At 41.4% G+C, this 19,573-nt stretch overlaps 4 protein-coding genes across 5 annotated transcripts; 3 read left to right on the top strand and 1 right to left on the bottom strand.

Moving 5' to 3' along the window:
• Nucleotides 1-41: 41 nt before the first annotated feature.
• On the top strand, nt 42-1,813 carry LOC108619281 (uncharacterized). Of its 2 annotated transcripts, none has more exons than XM_089475501.1 (3): nt 42-215; nt 860-1,264; nt 1,338-1,813. In XM_089475501.1, exons 2-3 carry the CDS (start codon nt 902-904, stop codon nt 1,458-1,460), a joined length of 486 nt encoding a protein of 161 aa, XP_089331627.1. In that variant the 5' UTR covers nt 42-215; nt 860-901; the 3' UTR covers nt 1,461-1,813. The 2 variants fall into 2 exon arrangements, with proteins under 2 accessions (XP_089331627.1, XP_017871286.1); XM_018015797.2 differs by having other exon boundaries at nt 45-215; nt 852-1,264.
• A 484-nt stretch (nt 1,814-2,297) lies between these two features.
• LOC108619243 (uncharacterized) lies at nt 2,298-4,435 on the top strand. Its single transcript, XM_018015746.2, has 2 exons — nt 2,298-2,481; nt 2,542-4,435. Exons 1-2 carry the CDS (start codon nt 2,432-2,434, stop codon nt 4,142-4,144), a joined length of 1,653 nt encoding a protein of 550 aa, XP_017871235.1. The 5' UTR covers nt 2,298-2,431; the 3' UTR covers nt 4,145-4,435.
• Nucleotides 4,436-10,401: 5,966 nt separating this feature from the next.
• Nucleotides 10,402-12,037, bottom strand: LOC108619271 (uncharacterized). The gene is made up of 2 exons (XM_018015786.2): nt 11,596-12,037; nt 10,402-11,517 (listed from the first exon to the last, which is right to left on the bottom strand). The coding sequence occupies exons 1-2, from the start codon at nt 11,698-11,700 to the stop codon at nt 10,801-10,803; spliced, it is 822 nt and encodes a 273-aa protein (XP_017871275.1). The 5' UTR covers nt 11,701-12,037; the 3' UTR covers nt 10,402-10,800.
• A 235-nt stretch (nt 12,038-12,272) lies between these two features.
• Nucleotides 12,273-19,443, top strand: rb (adaptor related protein complex 3 subunit ruby). Its single transcript, XM_018015685.2, has 4 exons — nt 12,273-13,219; nt 13,294-14,185; nt 14,269-15,534; nt 15,599-19,443. The coding sequence occupies exons 1-4, from the start codon at nt 12,578-12,580 to the stop codon at nt 16,381-16,383; spliced, it is 3,585 nt and encodes a 1,194-aa protein (XP_017871174.1). The 5' UTR covers nt 12,273-12,577; the 3' UTR covers nt 16,384-19,443.
• Nucleotides 19,444-19,573: the final 130 nt, after the last annotated feature.

The following is a 19,573-nucleotide window of genomic DNA, read 5'->3' as shown; positions in this document are numbered from 1 at the left end:
GTTGCGCTACATTGTTCACATACCGCTCTTTAAACTTTGCTAACGTAATCAAGCATAGGTAATGACAGTATAACTTATAAAGATCAAAATACCGAAAAAAAAATAAAAAAAACAAAACAAAACAAAAAACATCATAATAAAATGTACACAATTCAAAAACTCATTCATACACAAATAAATATCCGGGAAATCTAATTCCACTGTTAACTAACTACGTGAGTGTTATAGCGAATTTGAACTATCCAATCGGGAATCCATCTATCAGTTAATTTGATATCCATCTAGTAAATATACAGGTTAGCCGGGAATAGCCACAAAAGCTGCTGATATGCAAAAGATAAAGCCTGCCCTATCCTACGGTCACTTATAGTCTTACGATGGGCAAATTGAGTGCCCATTTAACAGTTGCACATTTCATTCTTCTGTGCCTGTGTACCTTCTTAAAAGAATTCTTAGAATTGTGCACATGCGCACACCAACACACGCGCATATGCACATTGCGAGGGCGCTTACGCACAAAGCACAACCGGGAGGAACGCGCTTTTCATTGTTTAATATTATTTCTTGTAGATAAACGATATACATATAACTTGTAGATCGTGATAATAACATTAAATTGCGTGTATTTTGCAACAAATTTCAAGTCTCTACCCTTACGGACGGACAGACGAATAGGCAAAAGGTCAAAGCTAAATCGACCCCGCTCGTTGACCCGATCAAGTATATATATATTCTTAATGGTGTCTACCACACCTTCTTCTGTTTGTTACATTTAACAAAACCATTACACCCTGATTTCCCAAAAAATACATCATAATTAAGTTTATACAATACATATATTCCTCTTCTAGATAAACAGTCAAATCGATCGCAAATCACGGCAACTGCAAACGTTTGCATAATGGAGCCAACTCTAACACCTTACTATATAGGCCTGGATAGATTTATCAAAGGACTCGCTCAGCTCGAGAACAATTCGATACACTTCCCGGCCAATGGGAGCTTAAGCAAAAACGAATACATGGACAACAATGCGAACATGGCAAGCAACGGTGAAATTCCAAATCGGCTGAAACCCAATAACTATGAAGTCAATATGCGCACTGATAATGAACTGCTTGTCTTCGAAATTGTCGATCCGAGTGAGATGACGCAGGAGCAACTAGACTATGTCCAGAATTGTGATCTCTTTTCACCAGACATGATTCCGTCGACTTCTAGTAAGCGCCTGTACGAAAGGCAGGGAACGAGAACTATGAGCCAGGTAGCCCGATTGCTTTCAGTTCAATTCAGTTTCATATGTTTATCTGAATTAATTTGCATTTTGCTTTTTGCAGGTTGAGAACAATTGGGTGCCACCGCCCGCACCATCATTGCCTGTCTCTGAAGATTTCAATCTTTATACGGAAAATTTTCCACCACTGCCAGTGCCAAAGCGCAATGGGATGCGAAAACACTAATCAGGGATCCATTTATATAAAATACATAATTTTTCTATTTGGAGACGGTGAAAGTGACATGCGCACAGTTTCAGCATTAGGTTTCATCACGAAATTAGGGCACTTTTACATTCAAATATATTGGATCTGTCACTTTAAATTTAATTTTCTACACATTTTATATAGTCTTATAGTCTGTTTTTATAACAGTTCTGCCAGTAATTTCCGTACTTAAGAGAAAACCATGAAAATATGATAGCTAAAATGATAATATTGATATTGCATTGTAGCCATTACAATTAAAAAATTAAGTAAGGAATAGTATTTTTATATACATATCCATTGTTATTATGAATAAAAACGCCTATAATCAATATTATTTTCATTCATTTAACAATAAGCCCCTTTTTCTCGCAATTCAAATAGCCGTTAATCACGAACAGTCAATCATAACGGGTCTTGAAACATTTGCTACTAAAAATGACCATGTTTTTTTTTACCGAAACAGAAATACTGCGAAAATACGGTAACAAGAAAAATGATCACTTTGAGCTTACTCATAACTGCCACCTCGATAAGAACTCGGAATGCATCAACAAACCAATATAAATAAAAATAATGTTTAATTTTAATAAAACATTATGCTTTGATTTATTTTTTCAATTATTGTATAATTGAGTGCGGTTTAAAGAAAGCTTTGGACTCTTATTATTATTTTGTTAAGAGTTTTAGAATAATAAGATAAGATAAATCTTTTTAGAATTTAAAATCTTCTCTTGAGTAATTAATATCATTTTGTAAAGAAAAAAAAAAACGTAAAAAAAATGAATGCGTAAAATCTCCAGCGTTGGCATAAAATTGCAACGTGTGGCAACCCTGGTCTTACGATAGTAGGCGCTGCTGTGGAAATCTGGCTTTTGAGTCCAATCTGAACATTTTGAAGCATTCATTTCATTTTATATAGAGCAGAGCTCAAAAGCAGTAAAATTCTAATGGATTTTGGACACGACAATAATCAGGACTTTTTCGAGAAACTGCATAGGTGAGCCGTGCCGTATCGTGTCGAATGACTATCCAAATGCCTAATCTCTGTGCCTTGCAGCAATGATGGCCCACGTAATTTGCGCCAGATCTTTGAGGATGATGACAAACCGTTGCTAAACGAGTCCAGCAATCTGCGCTATCAGCCACAGTCGTCCACCAAGCAGCAGGAGCAGCAGAATGAACAACAACAACAGCAGCAGCATGAACAACAACAACAAACACAAGCACCGCAGCAACAACCAAAGCTAAAAGGAATGATTGCATCCATTTCGCGGAACAAGCGTGATGTAATGACAGTCGACAGCTGGAACACGGTGGTGGCCAAGGTCGCGTATGGATTCAATGGCAGCGATAATGTGGGACGCGTGGGCGTTGCGCTCTCACGGAATGGAGCCGGCGCTGCCAAGCTGGTCGTGTACAAGAGCCGGACACAGCTGCTGAGCACCCTGCTGCTGACTAAGTCGACACAGTCCTCGTCGCCGCGTATCGGGTCAGCCAATGTGATACTACGTGAATCGTATATGCAGTTCTACGACGATGAGCAGCATTTCTGGAGCCTGCGCTTTGAGGTTGCCAAGGATGAGGAGGAGTTCACCGCTGCTTTAATGAAGCTTGGGCTGCCCATCGAGGAGTTGCGCATCGATGAGGCTGACAAATCAAGCAATGAACCGCCATCCGCATCTAATGCATTGCCTCAGCCGCAGTTGGCGCCGTCGCTGAAGCATAAGATCTCCGAAACGTCAGAGTTACCTGCCAATCCAGAGACAATGCCCAAAACCTACGACAGCGAAAGTGAATCACCACAGTCCACAGAGGACAGCGTCACCACACACCGGGCACGCTCCATTAAGAAATCTCAAAAGACGTTGCCAGGAAAGAGCACCACAGTGTCGCTGCCGAAGAAGCTAGAGCCGAATAAATCTCCAGCGACGCCCTCTAGCAAACTGGAGCTGTATCTGGATGAGCAACGGGCCACTGGCCATGCCATGGACAAGAAAATGGACACCATATTGCAGGCCATGTGCCGGCTGACAAGCAACAGCAATTTGCCATTGAAAGAGAGCAGCGGCGATTCGATGGTCCTCTCGATCGAGCATCAGGATTCGAGGAAACTGGACAGCATTCTGCAGGCGATGAGCCGGGTGGCCAACAACAACGGGATGCAACAGCTAAGCGAGAGTCTGGACACAACACGCGGCCTCACAGACAATGAGGATGAGCTGCTTGAGCTGGAGCAAAAGCTGCTCGATTTCAAAAAAGAGAATCGTTCGCTTATGAAAAGCCTGCGGGCCAAAGAGCAGGCGCTTGCCGATCTGCGCGCCTCCACTTGTGCCCTCTGCGAGGAGCTGCTGGGCCAGAACAATGAGCTCAAACAACAGAATACTGCGCTCATTGCGGCCATGACCAAACAGAGCAGCTCCACCTCCCTCACAGCCGTCGTTCCCGTTGGCAATTCGGCATTCGCTGTCGCCGACTGCGAGAATTGCGAAAAGTACTTGGCAAAGATATCGGCGCTGGAGCGTCGCCTCTCCACACTGCAGAGTGCTCTGCTTAATTATACGGCCAATGGTCAAATAGTGCCAGCAGCAGCAGCAGCAGCAACAATAACGAGCCTATCGACAGCACAGGCACCGCCCCAGGCTGCTCCAGCGCCACTCTAGAGATTAAGACATTTCCTCTTGACCAAAATGTTCTACTTCTTTGTATTATATTTACTGTATTACTAGCGCGCGTGCGTGGGTGAGTTCACTGTGTGTGTGTGTATGTGTGAATGTGTATGTGTATGTGTATGTGCACGCACGTTAAGTTAAGTGTTGTCTACATAAAATGTTAAATTATCTTAGTTAGTGATTGACTCAAATGCTTAAGACCGTTTTCAATCAAATGCCTCACACATAAACCATAAAAAATTGAATAAAATCAATAAATTTGGCTTGTAGTGCAATCGCAAATCTCATGTATCCCGTTATTCGCGACTACTGCGTCAACTGCAGTTTTCGTGATTATAAGTTGATTTATTTATTTATTTATTTATTGTTACCAAAAAATTAATTCTAAGTAACAATTTCTTTAAGCCAGAGCGACAAAGGCCTTCAGGCATTTTTTACATTATATACATTATTTGCTTTATATATATATATACATTATTTACATTCTATATACATTATTTACATTTTATATATTATAGGTCTATATTAAGTTTTTTGATTATTTTTATAAAATTTCCTATGTTTGATTTGTTGGGTTTGGAGATGAGGATATTGAGTGTGGGAGAATTAAGGGATTTGCAGATATTGATTACGTGTTGGCAATGGAGTTGTAGGTGTTTTGTTGTTAGGGTGTCGCTATTGCAAAAAGGGCAAATAGGAGCAGGTGTTTTGTTGAAAATATATTCGTGAGTTAGTTTTGTGTGTCCTAGTCTGAATCTTGTGTATTTTATTGCGTGTTTCCTATCTATTTTAGTTGGAAAATATGTGGTTTCTCTTGCAGGGTTGATCGTTTTGTAGAAGTGTGAGTAGTCGTTCCAGATTGTTTTGAGTACTTCTTTGGTTCTGACGTTAATCAATTTATTGATATCTTTTTTGTTGTTGATGTTGTGTAGAAGCAACGGAGAACGTGTGGCCATTTTAGCTGCTGTGTCTGCCAGCTCATTTCCTTTAATCTTGACATGTCCAGGGGTCCAGAGTAGTTTGATTCTTTTTGATTTGAGTTAAGTTTGTCCCGAATTTTTGTAATTGTGGGTTGATAGGTGTTTGGGTTTTTTACGGCTAGTAAGGTGGAGAGCGAGTCGGTGCAGATAACAAATTTAGTTTTTTTGTCTTTTTGCGTGAATTCTACCGCACAGAGGATCGCTTCCGCTTCCGCTGTATAAATTGAAGAGTGCCAGGGAGTGACTGCTGATTTTAATATTTTATTGTCTTCAGTAACAACACTGAAGGCAATTATGTGATTTAGTTTAGAAGCATCCGTGTAGAGAAAAGTCCATGCCTTGTATTCGTTTCTGATTTTGTCGAAACTTTTTCTGTAGACTTCGTCTGGTGTATTGTCTTTTTTAAATTCCGTGAGCTCTAACAGTATGGCGGTACTGTTTCTTGTCCAAGGTGGGAATTTTTCTTTGTATTTGCGTTCCGATGACAAAAATATGTTAAGAGCTGCAGCTTCTTTGATAATCATTTCTAGGCTTGATGGCTTTTTGATTGCTCTTTTCCGTTTCAGCTGCTTGAGGAGTGTGTTTTGTAAAGAGGAACCATGTGTATTTGTGATGTTTTTAATATGTCGTCCAATGCTCCAGTGGAATCTAGTGACTAAATCAGGGAGTCCTGTTTCTGCCAGCATGTTATTTATTGGAGTGGTACGGAAGGCGCCTAATGATAGTCGGATGGAGGAATGGTAGGGGGTGGAAATTTTTGCGAGATTTGTTTTGTTTGTTTTTCCATATATTACAAGTCCGTAATCAATCTTGGCGAGTATTATTGATTTACTTATATTAATTAAAGATGAGGTATTGCATTTTAGCTTATTATTACTTAAACATTTAATTATATTCAATCTATTATTTAGTGAGTTTGTCAAAGCTTTGATATGTTCATTCCAATTATATTTACTGTCGAATGTTAAACCTAGAATTTTGAGGTGTTGTGTTTTTGGTATGTTAACATTGTTTATTGTAATATCTATGTTAGAGCAATTATGTTTCTTACAGATATGAAGGTGCATGGACTTTTCCGCTGATATTTTTGTTCCTGTGATATTGCACCAGTGATGAATTTTAGAAAATAAATTATTTATTTGCGTGTTATAGCCGGGGCTTGGATTGAAAAAGAGGCAAAGGTCGTCTGCGTACATAGTGTGTTTGAAAAATGAATTTTGGTTTATCAAGTGATTTAATTTATTAAAAGCGATGAGAAAAAGTGTGACTGAAAGTGGAGAACCTTGTGGGATGCCGTTTTTTAAGCCCATTACATTAGATAATGTGTTATTGGCTTTAACTCGTATTTTACGGTTGTTTAGGTAGCTACGAATGTAATTGACAATTTTTGGACCAAATTTCCAATCATATAGTTGCTGTATGATGCAATGAGCTCCCACCCTGTCAAAAGCTTTTTCCATATCGATTGAGAGCACCGATATGTGGTTTTTTGTGGCTAAGCTATTACAAATAAAGTTATCTATTATAAGTAAGGGGTCCATGGTCGACCTGTTTTGTTTGTATGCATATTGGTTAGGTGATAGGAGGTTCTCTTGGTTGAGCATCCACATAATTCTTTTTGATATGATTTTTTCTAGGATTTTGGAAATACAAGGGAGCAGTGATATTGGACGATAACTGTTGAGTAAGTGCTTTGGTTTATTTGGTTTGTTTATAGGTATTATTGTTGCAATTTTCCATTGTTGAGGGATATTGCTGGTGTCAAGTATTATATTATAAAGCTCTAAGAGTTTGTTTATTGCAGATGAGGGAAGCTTTTTAATTATTTGATAAGTGATATTGTCCTGTCCGGGAGTAGATCCTTTAAGGGTATCTAGGCAGGATTGCAATTCTAAAAGTGTTATAGGTTTTTCAATGATTTTAGCTCTATTTCTTGGAGTGTATGTGATGGTTGTTTGGGCTATGTGCTGTTGTTTTTTATTATTGAAGGTGTGTGAGAAATTTGAGTTGTCTGAATAATTTGACCAGGTTTTGCAGAATGCTTCGGTTATTTTTTCCGGATCGCATGAGTTTCCTGTTTCTGTTTGTATGGAATGAATGTGGGTAATTTTATGTATCCCCGAGAGCTTGTGAACTTTGTCCCAGAGTACTTTAGTTGTTGTGTTAGGGCTTATATCTTCTGTAAATTTAGCAAAGCTTATTCTTTGGGCTATTTTGGCCGTATATTTAAACTTTGCGTTCGCTTTTTTGTAGATTAGCATGTTTTCTGTGCTTAGGTGTTTTCTTAAATTATTTAAACATTTTATTTTTTCTTTTTTAATTTTTCAAGTTCTGGGTTCCACCAGTATATGTGATTAATTTTCTTTCTGTTGGGATTGGATGTGGGTATTGATTTATTAGCAGATGTCTTCACTATTTTAAGGAATTTAGCGGCTGTTTGATTAGTATTGTGTGTTATAGTTAGTCCTGGTATTAGTTCGTCTATATTTTCCTGGAATAATTCCCAGTTCGCTGAGTGAAGTTTATATCTATGTGTTTTATAGAATTTTGTATTTGCTGTGGGAAAGATTTGTATGTATATTGGGTAGTGGTCGCTTCCGTATAGATCTTTATCTATAGCCCAGGTGGCGTTAAGGTTAACTGGTGGCGTACAGAAGGCTAGGTCAACGTGTGTGAATGTGTTATGAGTGGAGTAGTGTGTGGGGTCTCCTTTGTTTAGAGCTATTAGATTACTGTTGAGAACAAAATTTGCAATAGTTTTACCTCTTGGGTTGTTTGAGGGTGATCCCCAAAGAGAATGCCAGGAGTTAAAGTCACCTAGCAGTAATACTGGCTTATTAAAACTGTCTGTCAGGTTATGAAGGTCTTGTTCTGTGAACTTGTCCGTAGGGGAAAGGTAAATATTAATAATTACAAATGGTAATTTAGCTTGAATTTCGGCACATATTGCTAAAATGTTAGACCGGTGATCTACTATTTTGTGTTGTATATTTTTTGATATTAGGAAAGCTACTCCTCTGTTGGCTTTAGGAGCCGATGGATTAGTATCATTTTTCTGATAAAACGAGAATTGGTTTGGTATGGGAATTTTTGAGCTGGGATCGGTCAAATGGGTTTCTTGTAGAGCTATGATATGTGGGTTTTGGTTTTTTATTAAGAGAGAGAGATTATTGTAATTGTGCTTATATCCATTTATGTTCCATTGTAATATTTTTAGAGTCATTATGTTATGCTTTGTGTTAATCCGTTTTGTTTTGATTTTTGTGTTAGTTTTATAATCTCTCTCTTGCACGTACTCCCTCTCGGTTTAGCGAAGTTGCGCTTTAATGCAGTAAATCATTATAGGCTTTCGCAGAGACCGAGAGAGAGAGCGAGCTTTGAGAGCTTTGAGAGGTTTTATTATAACTCAACGTCCTCTATGATACTATCCGTATCAGAGAGCGTTGGGTGATTTTGGTTGTTCGTCTTGTATTTATTTCTTAAGTAAGTGATGTCTATGTCTGTTTCTGAGTCGCTTGAGATAATCTTGTCTTTGTGATTTGAGCGTTTCGTTGTGTTGAGTGTTTGTTTATTTGGTTTGCTTATGCTATGTTCCGGCGTTTCTTTTGTATATTTTGTGTTTGTGAAGTCAAAGGGGTTTTCGGGTGTGCTTCTAGTTTTTGATTTGTCTTTAGAATTATTTTCTTTATTGGAGGTGGATGGTAAGATTTTTGTCTCGTTTTCTTTTTGCGGTGTTAATTTAGCGGCTATTTCTGAAAATGTTTTTTTCGTATTTGTCGGTGTCTGTGTGCGTTGTTTGTAATATTTCGTTTTGGCTTCGTACATGGTGCATTTGTCTGTGGTTTTTATTTTGATTATTTCTTGCGCTTCTTTAAATTTTGGACAGTCTTTGCTGCTAGCTGCATGCTCTCCATTACAATTCACGCAGAAAGTGCGCGTGCACTGAGTAGGTTTGTGAACTGGTAGACCACATGGGTCGCAAGCCGCTGTTGCTTTGCAATACTTTGCTGTGTGGCCAATAATTTGGCAATTTTTGCATCGCATTGGGTTAGGTATATATTGTTTGACCTTTACAACGTGCCATGAAATTTGCATTTTTGGGGGAAGATTATACAAGTTGAAGGTGAGCTGCACTACGCCAGACGGGATGGTTTTGCCATCTATGAGTTTGGTGTATTTATATACATCGACAACTCCTTGAGATTTAAGTTCTTTGAGTATTTCATCATTTGTGACGTTGTTAAGGAATGGGGCATATACTGTTCCTTTACAGTAATTAAGATTTTTGTGATATTCACAAGATATTTGGCAAATACCATGGAGCTCTTTGGAAGCAATGAATTTTTCAGCTACTGTTGCGTTCTCTACGAATAGTAGAAGATTTCCGTCACGCATTTCGTTAATTTTTAATATGTTTTTGCTGATGAGTTTAATTGCACGTTCAACGGCGAAACAGGAGTATGTGGAGATAGGGTTTTTAGTGTCGGTGGCTGACATAATAATGAATTTTGGATTTGGTAAATTAGGAGTTGGGAGTTCTGGGAAAGCTTCTGCAAGTGGTGTCGGTTTTTTTCTTTTGGTTTTGGGGCTATCGCTTAGCATTGCAAAGCGATTCGCCCCTTGGCTATAATGCCCGTTGGGCATAACTGTGTATTTGACTTACTTTATGCTTATATGCTTCTGTGTATATTGAAAGACAAAGAATTAGTGCAAAAATAGAAGATAGGCGCTTGAAAAACTGATAAGCTGTGAACTGAACTCTGCGATAACACAACCGTTCGGTACGAGGTCTAGTCGACGACTGGATTATAAGTTGAATTGTAAATAATTATAGTAGTTGCCGCTAACAGTCCTAAGCTCCCAATAAATAAATCTGGCTGACAATACAATCGTAAGACAAGTCTATCACTCGGGTTATTCAAAGTAAGGGAAGGTAGCGCGTGCGCATGACGTCACAATTGCCATGCTTTGCTTTGCATAATTGCAAAATGCAACTATGCGTGCTTACTGTTATTCGTGAGCATGTATGACGTTCATCCTTAAATATACTTGCAAACAACTTAATATATGTATGTATGTATGTAGCTAATCGTAGCTGCAGATGAAGAGCAATGTAGCCTCAGTTGGGTATCCAAAACATCGTACCAGAATTACTTACCTTACCATTTAGACAGATCTCGACAATTATCCAATCGTAGCTACATACATACATACATGCACGTCTGGATAAGCAGCAGCGCCCACACAGATTAACAGTAAACAACATACTTATGTATATGTATGTATATAAATTGATGTATTATTGAACAAATTTGTACAAACTAATTTGTTATATTTGCAAATCAAAAATGACTCATTCAGGAGAGGATTGTCAACTAAAAACTAACACGAGTTCAAATGTGTCTTCATGCCTGTCTGTGTCTGTGTGTGAGAGGATGTAGGTGTATGTGTGTTTGTGTGAGTGGGCGTGTGGATTGGAAGGTCTGCTTTTGGTTGAGGAAGCGCAGGATAACTAAATTGGCTTCACAGATTCATCCATGTAATATGGTACTAATAACTCTAGCCTAAGTTGCTCTAATTTCTCATTTCTCAATTTCTCGCTTCGTTTCATTTGTTTTGCCTTTTTAACTAAATGCCATTGCAAGTGCTTTGGGTAGTCATTGCTAGCTAGTAGGTGCTGCTATCGCTTAGACTGCTGAGGTAACTGCTGGCGCCTGCTGCACTGCCAGCGCCGCCAGTGCCGGCTCCGGCATTGGCGCTAGTGCGATGCCTCTTGCGCTTGGACTTGGATTTTTTGCGACGCAGCGCTGTTGTTTCAGCTTTCCGTTTGTATTTGCCCTGGCGTTTCTTTTTACGCCCATACTCGTCCGATTCGCTGGTGCTGGACTCTTCGTTGTCGCTGGAATCCGATTCCGTGTCGCTGGATGAATCGCTTGTCGATTCGCTGTCCGACGATGAGGTTGATGAGGTGCTGGAGGAGTTGCTGCTGCTGGTGCTGGCAGCTCGACGACGCTTCGATTTTTTGCTGGTGCGTTGCTTCTTCTGCTTTTTAGACACATCTGATGATTTACTGTTAGCTTTAATCTTTGAGTCCTTGTGCTTCTTGCTCTTTCTCTTGCGTTTCTTGTGCCGTTCCGCTTTCGAGTGTTTCGATGCGACTGTTTTGCTGCTGCTGCTGCGTTTGCTACTGCTGGTGTGTTTGTTGCCGCCGCTGCTACTGCTGTTTTTCTTATCTGGCTTGGTTGCCTCTGCTGCAACTGGTTCAATGTCGCCCTCGGCTTTCAGCTCCTGGGCCCGCAGCTCGGTCAACGGCGTTAAATAATCGAGCTCCGAGTCAGAGCTGGTGCTTTCCACATCGAGCAGTATCTCCTTGTTGGGATCAACCTAGGCGATGGGCGGAATTTGTTATGCTCTGGCCTTGTCTACTTGCCATTTTGCCAGTGCATAGCGGCTTTTGCTTACCTTGAGAAAATTGCGGCATTGGTAGGTCAGGTGACCCGCGTAGCCGCACTTCTTGCATGCCGCTCGCAACGTATCTTTATTGGAATTAGCTAGCGGAAAGTTCATCTCGCTTGCCGTTCTTGTTTCTTTCTCCTTTTTCAATTTTGCTTGGCCATTAATTAACGTGATTGCGGCTCTCGCGTTTAGTTTGATCTGTCTTAGCTACCACACGGCGGCTGTTGTTGTTGTTCAGCTTGTATCGATACAGCTATCGGTAAGCGTACGATAGCCATAAACGGGACAGCTACCGCAAGTCGTTCTCACTGCCAGCGTTACAGGAACCGACCTGTTTGCATTCGCAGTGCAATTGAATGAAGATTTCAATGAAGTAATTTTCTTGAAAAAAGTGCGGTAAAATATTTTTCAAAATTTCAAGTGTATTGAAAAATAAAATATTGCTTTTATGGAATTATATACTGATTCTATGATAGTAAAGCTAAATAAATGGCTTGACATATTTCAATGAAATTGCTATGGCAAACAAAAAGATGTGTTTCTGTTTACTCAATATGCATTTTCAATATGTATTGAACACGCTCATCGATACATGGCAATAATGCATTTTCGCATTCACTCTTTTCGATTAACAAATGTATTGATTATTTTTGCAATAGTAAACAATGCATTCAATCGATTATTGCCATCGATAGTGTTATTGTACTCGTGGACACTTGCCTATCGAGTAGTAAAACAAATTTTGCAGTGCAAGTGTGTCCAGTGTACGTCAGATATGTCAGAGTATTGGCAATTGTTATAAACGAATTCGCCGTGCGTTGTCAACTGGAGTGTAGCAAAGTGCCAGAAGGTTTCCGACAAAAAGCTTTCACCTCTTTTTGCACGCTCTCACTCACACACACACAATACACAATACAGAACAAACACTCACTGCACAAAGTAAAACAATATTTGCAACAACAATTGAATTGGGAAACCCCCCAGCAAGATGCAACAGAACTCGGCCAGCAATCCGTTTTCGGTGGCTGCCTATGGCGAACGACCCCAAATGGGGCTGGACGTGGAGTTCGGAGCGGATCCGGCCAGCGGTGCAGCCTTCTTCCAAAGCGATGGCCGTAAACACGACGATCTCAAGCAGATGCTTGATAGCAATAAGGATGGCCTTAAGCTGGAGGCGATGAAGCGCATCATTGGCATGATTGCGCGGGGCCGAGATGCCAGCGATCTGTTCCCGGCTGTCGTCAAGAATGTTGTCTCCAAGAACATTGAGGTAAAGAAGCTGGTGTATGTGTACTTGGTGCGCTATGCGGAGGAGCAACAGGATTTGGCGCTGCTCTCCATATCGACATTTCAGCGTGCACTCAAAGATCCCAATCAGTTAATACGTGCGTCCGCCTTGCGTGTGCTCTCTTCCATACGGGTCAGCATGATTGTGCCCATCGTAATGCTGGCAATCCGCGACAGCGCCGCGGATCTCAGTCCCTATGTGCGCAAGACGGCGGCGCATGCCATACCCAAGCTCTATTCGCTGGATGCTGACCAAAAGGATGAGCTGGTCACGGTGATTGAGAAACTGCTCTCAGATCGCACCACCCTGGTAGTGGGCTCCGCAGTGATGGCCTTCGATGAGGTAGAGGCTTCGATATGCTATTCGAATATTGTCATGCCATTGATGAGGGTTTCTTTTATTTGATTCTGATTCAGGTTTGTCCGGAACGCGTGGATCTGATACACAAAAACTACCGCAAGCTGTGCAATCTGCTTGTCGACGTGGATGAATGGGGTCAGGTGATCATCATCAATATGCTGACTCGCTATGCGCGCACACAGTTTGTAGATCCCAATGCGGACGAGGAGCACGGCCAGGGCGAATCCCTCGATGCCGATGCGCCGGCCAATGAGCGATTCTATGACGAATCCTCAAGTTCCAGCAGCGATGAGGAGGCCAGCAGCGAGGACGAGGCACCAGGCCAGACCAAAGCCAAGTCCAGCAAGTCAAGCAGCAGCAACAACAACAACAACAATGGCAAGGACAAGGACAAGGTTAAGGATAAGGAGAAAGACAACGACAACAACTGCAGCAACAGCAGCAGCAACAACGGCTACCACATCGATCTCGACCATCGGCTGCTGTTGCGCCAGACCAAGCCGCTGCTGCAGTCGCGCAACGCCTCCGTTGTGATGGCCGTCGCCCAGCTGTATCACCATGTGGCGCCCCGCAACGAGGTGCAGCTGATAGCCAAGGCACTCATCCGTCTATTGCGATCGCACAAGGAGGTGCAGAGCGTGGTGCTCAATTGCATTGCGTCGATGTCGGCGCGTCGCAAAGCGATCTTCGAGCCGCATCTGAAATCGTTCTTTGTGCGCACCAGCGACCCAACGCACCTCAAACTACTCAAACTGGACATACTCACCAATCTGGCGTCTGCCTCGAGCATATCGCTCATCTTGCGCGAATTCCAAACCTACATCTCCAGCAATGATCGGCCCTTTGTGGCGGCCACCATTCAGGCCATCGGACGCTGTGCGGCGAGCATCAAGGCTGTCACCGAGACCTGCCTGAGCGGCCTCGTCCATCTGCTGTCGAATCACGATGGTGAGTTAGAGATGATTCAATATATATACATGTATTCGAATGCTTAACTCCTAAATCTTAACTCTACTCGAATCTCAAATTAGAGCACGTGGTCGCCGAGAGTGTGGTGGTCATCAAGAAGCTGCTGCAGAGCAAGGCCGCGGAGCACTATGAGATTATCACCCAGATGGCCAAGTTGATTGACTACATCAATGTGGCAGCCGCCCGGGCAGCCATCATCTGGCTAATTGGCGAATACAATGAGAAGGTGCCGTTGATAGCGCCCGATGTGCTGCGCAAGATGGCCAAATCGTTTGTGGACGAGCAGGATGTGGTCAAGCTGCAGGTGCTCAATCTGGGCGTCAAACTGTATCTCACCAATCCGGAGCAGACCTCGTTGCTGTGCCAGTACGTCTTTACGCTGGCCCGCTACGACACCAACTACGATGTGCGCGATCGCGCGCGCTTCTTGCGCCAGTTCATCTTCCCCGCCAGCGGCGGCAGCACCGTGCTCTCCCAGCATGCACGGGAGATATTCCTGGCCGCGAAGCCGGCCCCTGTGCCTGAGAGCAAGTATCGCGATGGCAATCTCTATCAGCTGGGCTCGCTCTCTCACTACTTGAATATGCAGGCAACGGGCTACAAGGAGCTGCCTCCCTTCCCCGCTGTGGCGCCCGATTCGAGTGTGCGCAACATCGCTGGCTATATGCATGAGAAGCTGCCCGGCGAGAGTCCGGCGCGCAGCAAATCCTCGTCGCAGGGCGCTGCCAAGGGGACGGGCGACAAGGGCTTCCTATCCGAATCAGAGAAGTCATCCGCATACACTGGCACCAGTGGCAGCAGCAGCGGCAGCAGCGGCTCCTCTGGCAGCGACGCCTCCTCCGGCAGCGACAGCGAGCCGGAGCAGGGGGCAACGCAGCCGGCGAAGGCCGCTCGGGTCCAAGCACAAAGCAAGGCCACCAAGGCGCCCGTTGCTAGTGGCCAGCTGATCGATGGCATCAACAATAGCAGCAGCAGCAGCAGCAACCCGATCGATCCGCTCGCTGTGGCTGCCGCTGCCGCCGCCGCTGCTTCCTCAACGGGCAACAACAACAACAACAACGCAGTCGCCAACTCGGGCACCTCCGACAGCGGCGAATCGTCGTTCTACAGCGGCAGCAGCAGCGACGAATCCGACAGCGACTCGGCCAGCGACAACGAGCAGCAGCAGCAGCAGTCGCAGTCAAAGAATGCTTCATCCGCCGATCAGAAGCAGGAGCCACAGTCGCAATCGTCAGCTAAAACCAATTTGGATCTGCTGCTCGATCTGGATGATATACCACCCATTGGCCCAGTGATGACGCCCTCGCTAGGTGGCTTCCTCACACCAGGTGAGATCTGCTCTCTCTGTCTCTCTTGAGAGATTTGCTCAGCTATTCATGTATCCATTTGCAGGCACTCCCATGCTGCCCGGCCAGGCTGCACTGCAGCCGGTGCAGGCGAGCAATCGCATCGAGCTGGTTGGGCCCTCGCACACGGAGTTTAAGCACAAGGAGCTGCTGAACAAGGTGAGCGGCCATGGGCTGCAGCTGTCGTACCGCTTTACACGTGCGCCGCATCTATATTCGGCGGCCATGTGCTCCATTGAGCTGCAGTTCCAGAATCGCAGCGAGCAGGTGCTGACCAACATACGAATGGGCCAGCAACAGCTGCCGCCGGGCATGCAGCTCAGCGAGTTTGCGCCGATCGCACAGCTGCAGCCGGAGCAGCAGGCCAGCGGCATTCTGGGCGTCGATTTCAACGACACAACGCACGCCATTGACTTCGAGCTCATCTCCAGCGGCGGCTGTGCACGGGTGCAGCTAAAGCCGCCGGTTGGCGAGCTGGTGCGCTCTGTGCAGATCAGCGAGAGCTTTCACAAGGAGGAGCGCGCCAAGCTGCGCGGCATGAACGAGCACCAGTGCGAGCTGCGCGGCGTGCAGCGGGACCTAACCGATCTGCTGACGCTCAAGCAAAAGGTCTACGAGTGCATCAATGTGGCCCACACGTACAGCTCGGCCAGCAACCAGCTCCATTGCTTTGCCGGCCAAACGCTGAGCTCCAAGAGTCTCGTGCTGCTCACGCTGCAATGGCAAACGGACGAGGCGCTCACGCTGCTGGTCAACTGCGAGAAGATGGTGATCGGATCGATGGTGCTCAACGAGCTGCGCAATGCGCTGCAGCAGAGCTTTGTCATGTGAATTGCGATGGCTGTATGGATGGATATATGTATATCTACATATATTCTATATATGATGCAGTCACATTTAGCCAGGGCAACACGAGATGGTTTCTTATGGTCACATGGAAGAAAGTCGCCGCACTATGTAAAGCTAAGCAGAACAAAAACGATATAACATACTAAACCTATATACATATACATAGACATATAGGGATATATGTCCATATACTAGCCTAGATTAAGCCAGATGCGATTCCATGCAGCTTAAATGAATGTAAAAGCTAAGCAACAATTTATATAGTCTCATCTGTATCTCTGTGTGTGGGTGTGTATGTGTATCTACATATATATATATCTACATATATATATATATATATGTGTGTGTATGTGTATATAATCTGTAACTACACTAAGTATCCTACATGTACATGTGTGTATGTATGCATGTGCACTCTAGCAATCGTGTTTGATGTTGTAACTCTGTTGCCTTCGTGCTCTATGCGGCCTTTCTCAAATCGTAGCATAACATAGAAGTTCTCTCTATATAGATATATGTATGTATGTATTGATGAATATATATTTATATGTGTATATATTCATATGTATATACGTAAAATATATATATGTTTGTCTAAGTGTCGTAATGTTAACTGAATTGTTGCCTCTTCAAATTTACTTTATTGAAAATGATTTTTGCTTATATATGTATATATATATATATACATATTTATATATATATGATATATGATATATATACACATAATGTACATGGCCTTTTGAGCATTTAGAAAGAGAAAGAGAGAGAAATAGATAGAGAGAGAAGAAATGCTTAAGCTTTCGCTTTTGTTTTCTATACATCATTGTATACATATACACATATATACATATATATATATAATTCGATTGTAAGACTATTTTCATGCCAGCCAATGTTTAGCAGTTGATAAACTCTATATCCATATATATATGTATATGTGTATATGTATTGCTGGAGCTTAGCTCCAATCTGAGCGACAATTATAGCCCATTTATCTAAATGTCTATTTTGAAAGATTCAATATTGCGCCGCGCTATAGCTAAGCCGTTTCCTACGCCAACTTTTCAAGCTCCCCCATTTTAATACTAGCTAAATCTTATTCATATTAAAGAGATATACATATATATATATATATATATATATATATATATATATATATATATATATATATATATATATATATATATATATATGCATATATGTGTATATCAAAGATTTTTCGAGGCATCTTTGTTGTTCCATTCGAATAAATACTTTTTTTTTTTTATATATATATACATATATTCAATAAGCGATTCGCGTTTCCAAACTAATGAAAATCCAATTACAAATTATATGTTTATTATTATTATATATTATATGCTTTTAAAAATTACGCTGAATGAACAAAAATCTATTGAAATAAACGGAATGTTTTAAAAAACAAAGATGGAATATTTTTTAAGACTTATTTTTCTGGTAGACATCTGGAAGAAACAAAATCGTAACAGTTATCAAATCTTCGTCTTAATGCACCCCACATCCAGTTCCAGTTCTGAAATTTGTCTAAAGCTTAACTCAAAATAAAACAAACTCATGTTTTTTTTTTTTTTTGCTTTTTCTAATTTATTGTGATTTTTGAGTTTTTTTTTTTCATCGTTTTGTTGTTGTTTCTGCTTGTTTTTTGTTTTTGCTTTGATTTGCACAATTAAAAAGCTCAATTTCATGCTTATAATATAAACCATTAAGATTTTAGTTAGCTAGATTAGTTGTTGCACAGCTGCAATTAAAAATTTGTTTGTTTTTGGTTAGGTTTAGGTTTGTAGGTCTGCGTTTGGAGGTTAAGTTTAACTGTATTTCTTCAAGTCTAACGAAATGAATGGGCAACCAAGTGTTAGAGAGAGGGAGGGAGAAAGAGGTTGTGTTGAGTAGGTGAATGAACTGCTTGCTGTGTGGGTGGTAGGCTAACTGCTTTTCCAACTGAACTGCTTTGCCAGCGGAACTGCTTGCTGTCGGATATTGGGCGCTAAATTTAAATTTCTTATGCTCGTTTGCGATTAGTTAGAGATTTGAATTGGTATTTATAACTGGATAAATTGTGGTTATGTGAGCTTTGAAAGAAGAGTCAAATGAATCTTAAAGGATAGAGAATCGGTGTGACCTTATGTGTGATTGGATAGAATGTCGATGAGTTAGTTAATAGCGGGGATTATTATGTCGATGTTGGTATTTGGCCTTGAATGAGCAATGCATATGAATATATAGATTAGGCATATATTTATATATATATAAGTTTATGTGTAGGATAGGTAGGCATATGAGCATGGATAGCGTTAAGTGTTGCGTTGTTCTTTAAAGTATTCGTTAAATGAAGTTTCGTTCAGTTGTCGTATATAGTATTCATATATCATATATCATGTGTATATATATGTATACTTATACTATATTTATATATGTATGCATATATTTATATAGATATAGTATAATAATCCGGACATTGTTTTCATATTTCATATAAAACTAGTTTGTTATTTTTTACGTATATATATAGTTATATATATATATGTATGTATATATATTATTTATGTATGTATATGCAGGTATTTTTTTTATATATATATTTATGCACACATACACATATGCTGTATGGTTGTATGTTATGTATATGTCTTTTATATATATGTATATATATTTATTTATATATATGTATGTCTAGGGATGATTTTCAATCACTTATTGTTACTTACGGTGTTTTGTATAATGTATGCTTTGCTTGGACTGACCGGACGCTTTGAGTTTTTGAGCTTTCTTCTAAGCGATTCTCATATTAGCATTTGCTTTCTCTTTCTTGCTTACTTTTGATAACATATAAAGCATGTTGTGTATGTGAGTGTGTGTGTGTGTGTGTGTGTTTCATTGAAATGTAACATCAATAAAGCACCAGGCGCATAACTCTCAGCTCTAACTAACCTCACTTTAAGAGCGACAGAGAGAGACAAATAAAATTGTCTATCGCTTTTCTTGACATTATTTGCATGTGTATGTGCATGTGTGTGTGTTGGATGCATTTGAAAAAAATAAATAAACGAATTATCTATAAATGTGTGTGCCGTTTGGAATTTTTCGTTAGCCTTACTTTTTTCAGTATTTTGCAGTATTTTTGTAGTATCTTTGTTGCTGTTGTTCAGATCTA

The sequence above is a fragment of the Drosophila arizonae genome, chromosome X, assembly GCF_054131065.1.
Source record: "Drosophila arizonae isolate 15081-1271.41 chromosome X, UAZ_ARI_1.0, whole genome shotgun sequence".
Taxonomy (NCBI): domain Eukaryota; kingdom Metazoa; phylum Arthropoda; class Insecta; order Diptera; family Drosophilidae; genus Drosophila; species Drosophila arizonae.
Note: the sequence above shows the minus strand (reverse complement) of the source record. Positions and strands in the feature narration are given on the sequence as shown.

Excerpts from the sequence above, each read along its gene's own strand:
- rb (XM_018015685.2), top strand. The coding sequence starts at position 12,578 with ATGCAACAGAACTCGGCCAGCAATCCGTTTTCGGTGGCTGCCTATGGC. Across the intron at positions 13,220-13,293 it reads CAGTGATGGCCTTCGATGAG|GTTTGTCCGGAACGCGTGGA; the intron begins GTAGAGGCTTCG and ends ATTCTGATTCAG. Across the intron at positions 14,186-14,268 it reads TCTGCTGTCGAATCACGATG|AGCACGTGGTCGCCGAGAGT; the intron begins GTGAGTTAGAGA and ends ATCTCAAATTAG.
- LOC108619281 (XM_089475501.1), top strand. The coding sequence starts at position 902 with ATGGAGCCAACTCTAACACCTTACTATATAGGCCTGGATAGATTTATC. Across the intron at positions 1,265-1,337 it reads GAACGAGAACTATGAGCCAG|GTTGAGAACAATTGGGTGCC; the intron begins GTAGCCCGATTG and ends TGCTTTTTGCAG.
- LOC108619243 (XM_018015746.2), top strand. The coding sequence starts at position 2,432 with ATGGATTTTGGACACGACAATAATCAGGACTTTTTCGAGAAACTGCAT. Across the intron at positions 2,482-2,541 it reads TTTTTCGAGAAACTGCATAG|CAATGATGGCCCACGTAATT; the intron begins GTGAGCCGTGCC and ends TGTGCCTTGCAG.
- LOC108619271 (XM_018015786.2), bottom strand. The coding sequence starts at position 11,700 with ATGAACTTTCCGCTAGCTAATTCCAATAAAGATACGTTGCGAGCGGCA. Across the intron at positions 11,518-11,595 it reads AATGCCGCAATTTTCTCAAG|GTTGATCCCAACAAGGAGAT; the intron begins GTAAGCAAAAGC and ends CCCATCGCCTAG.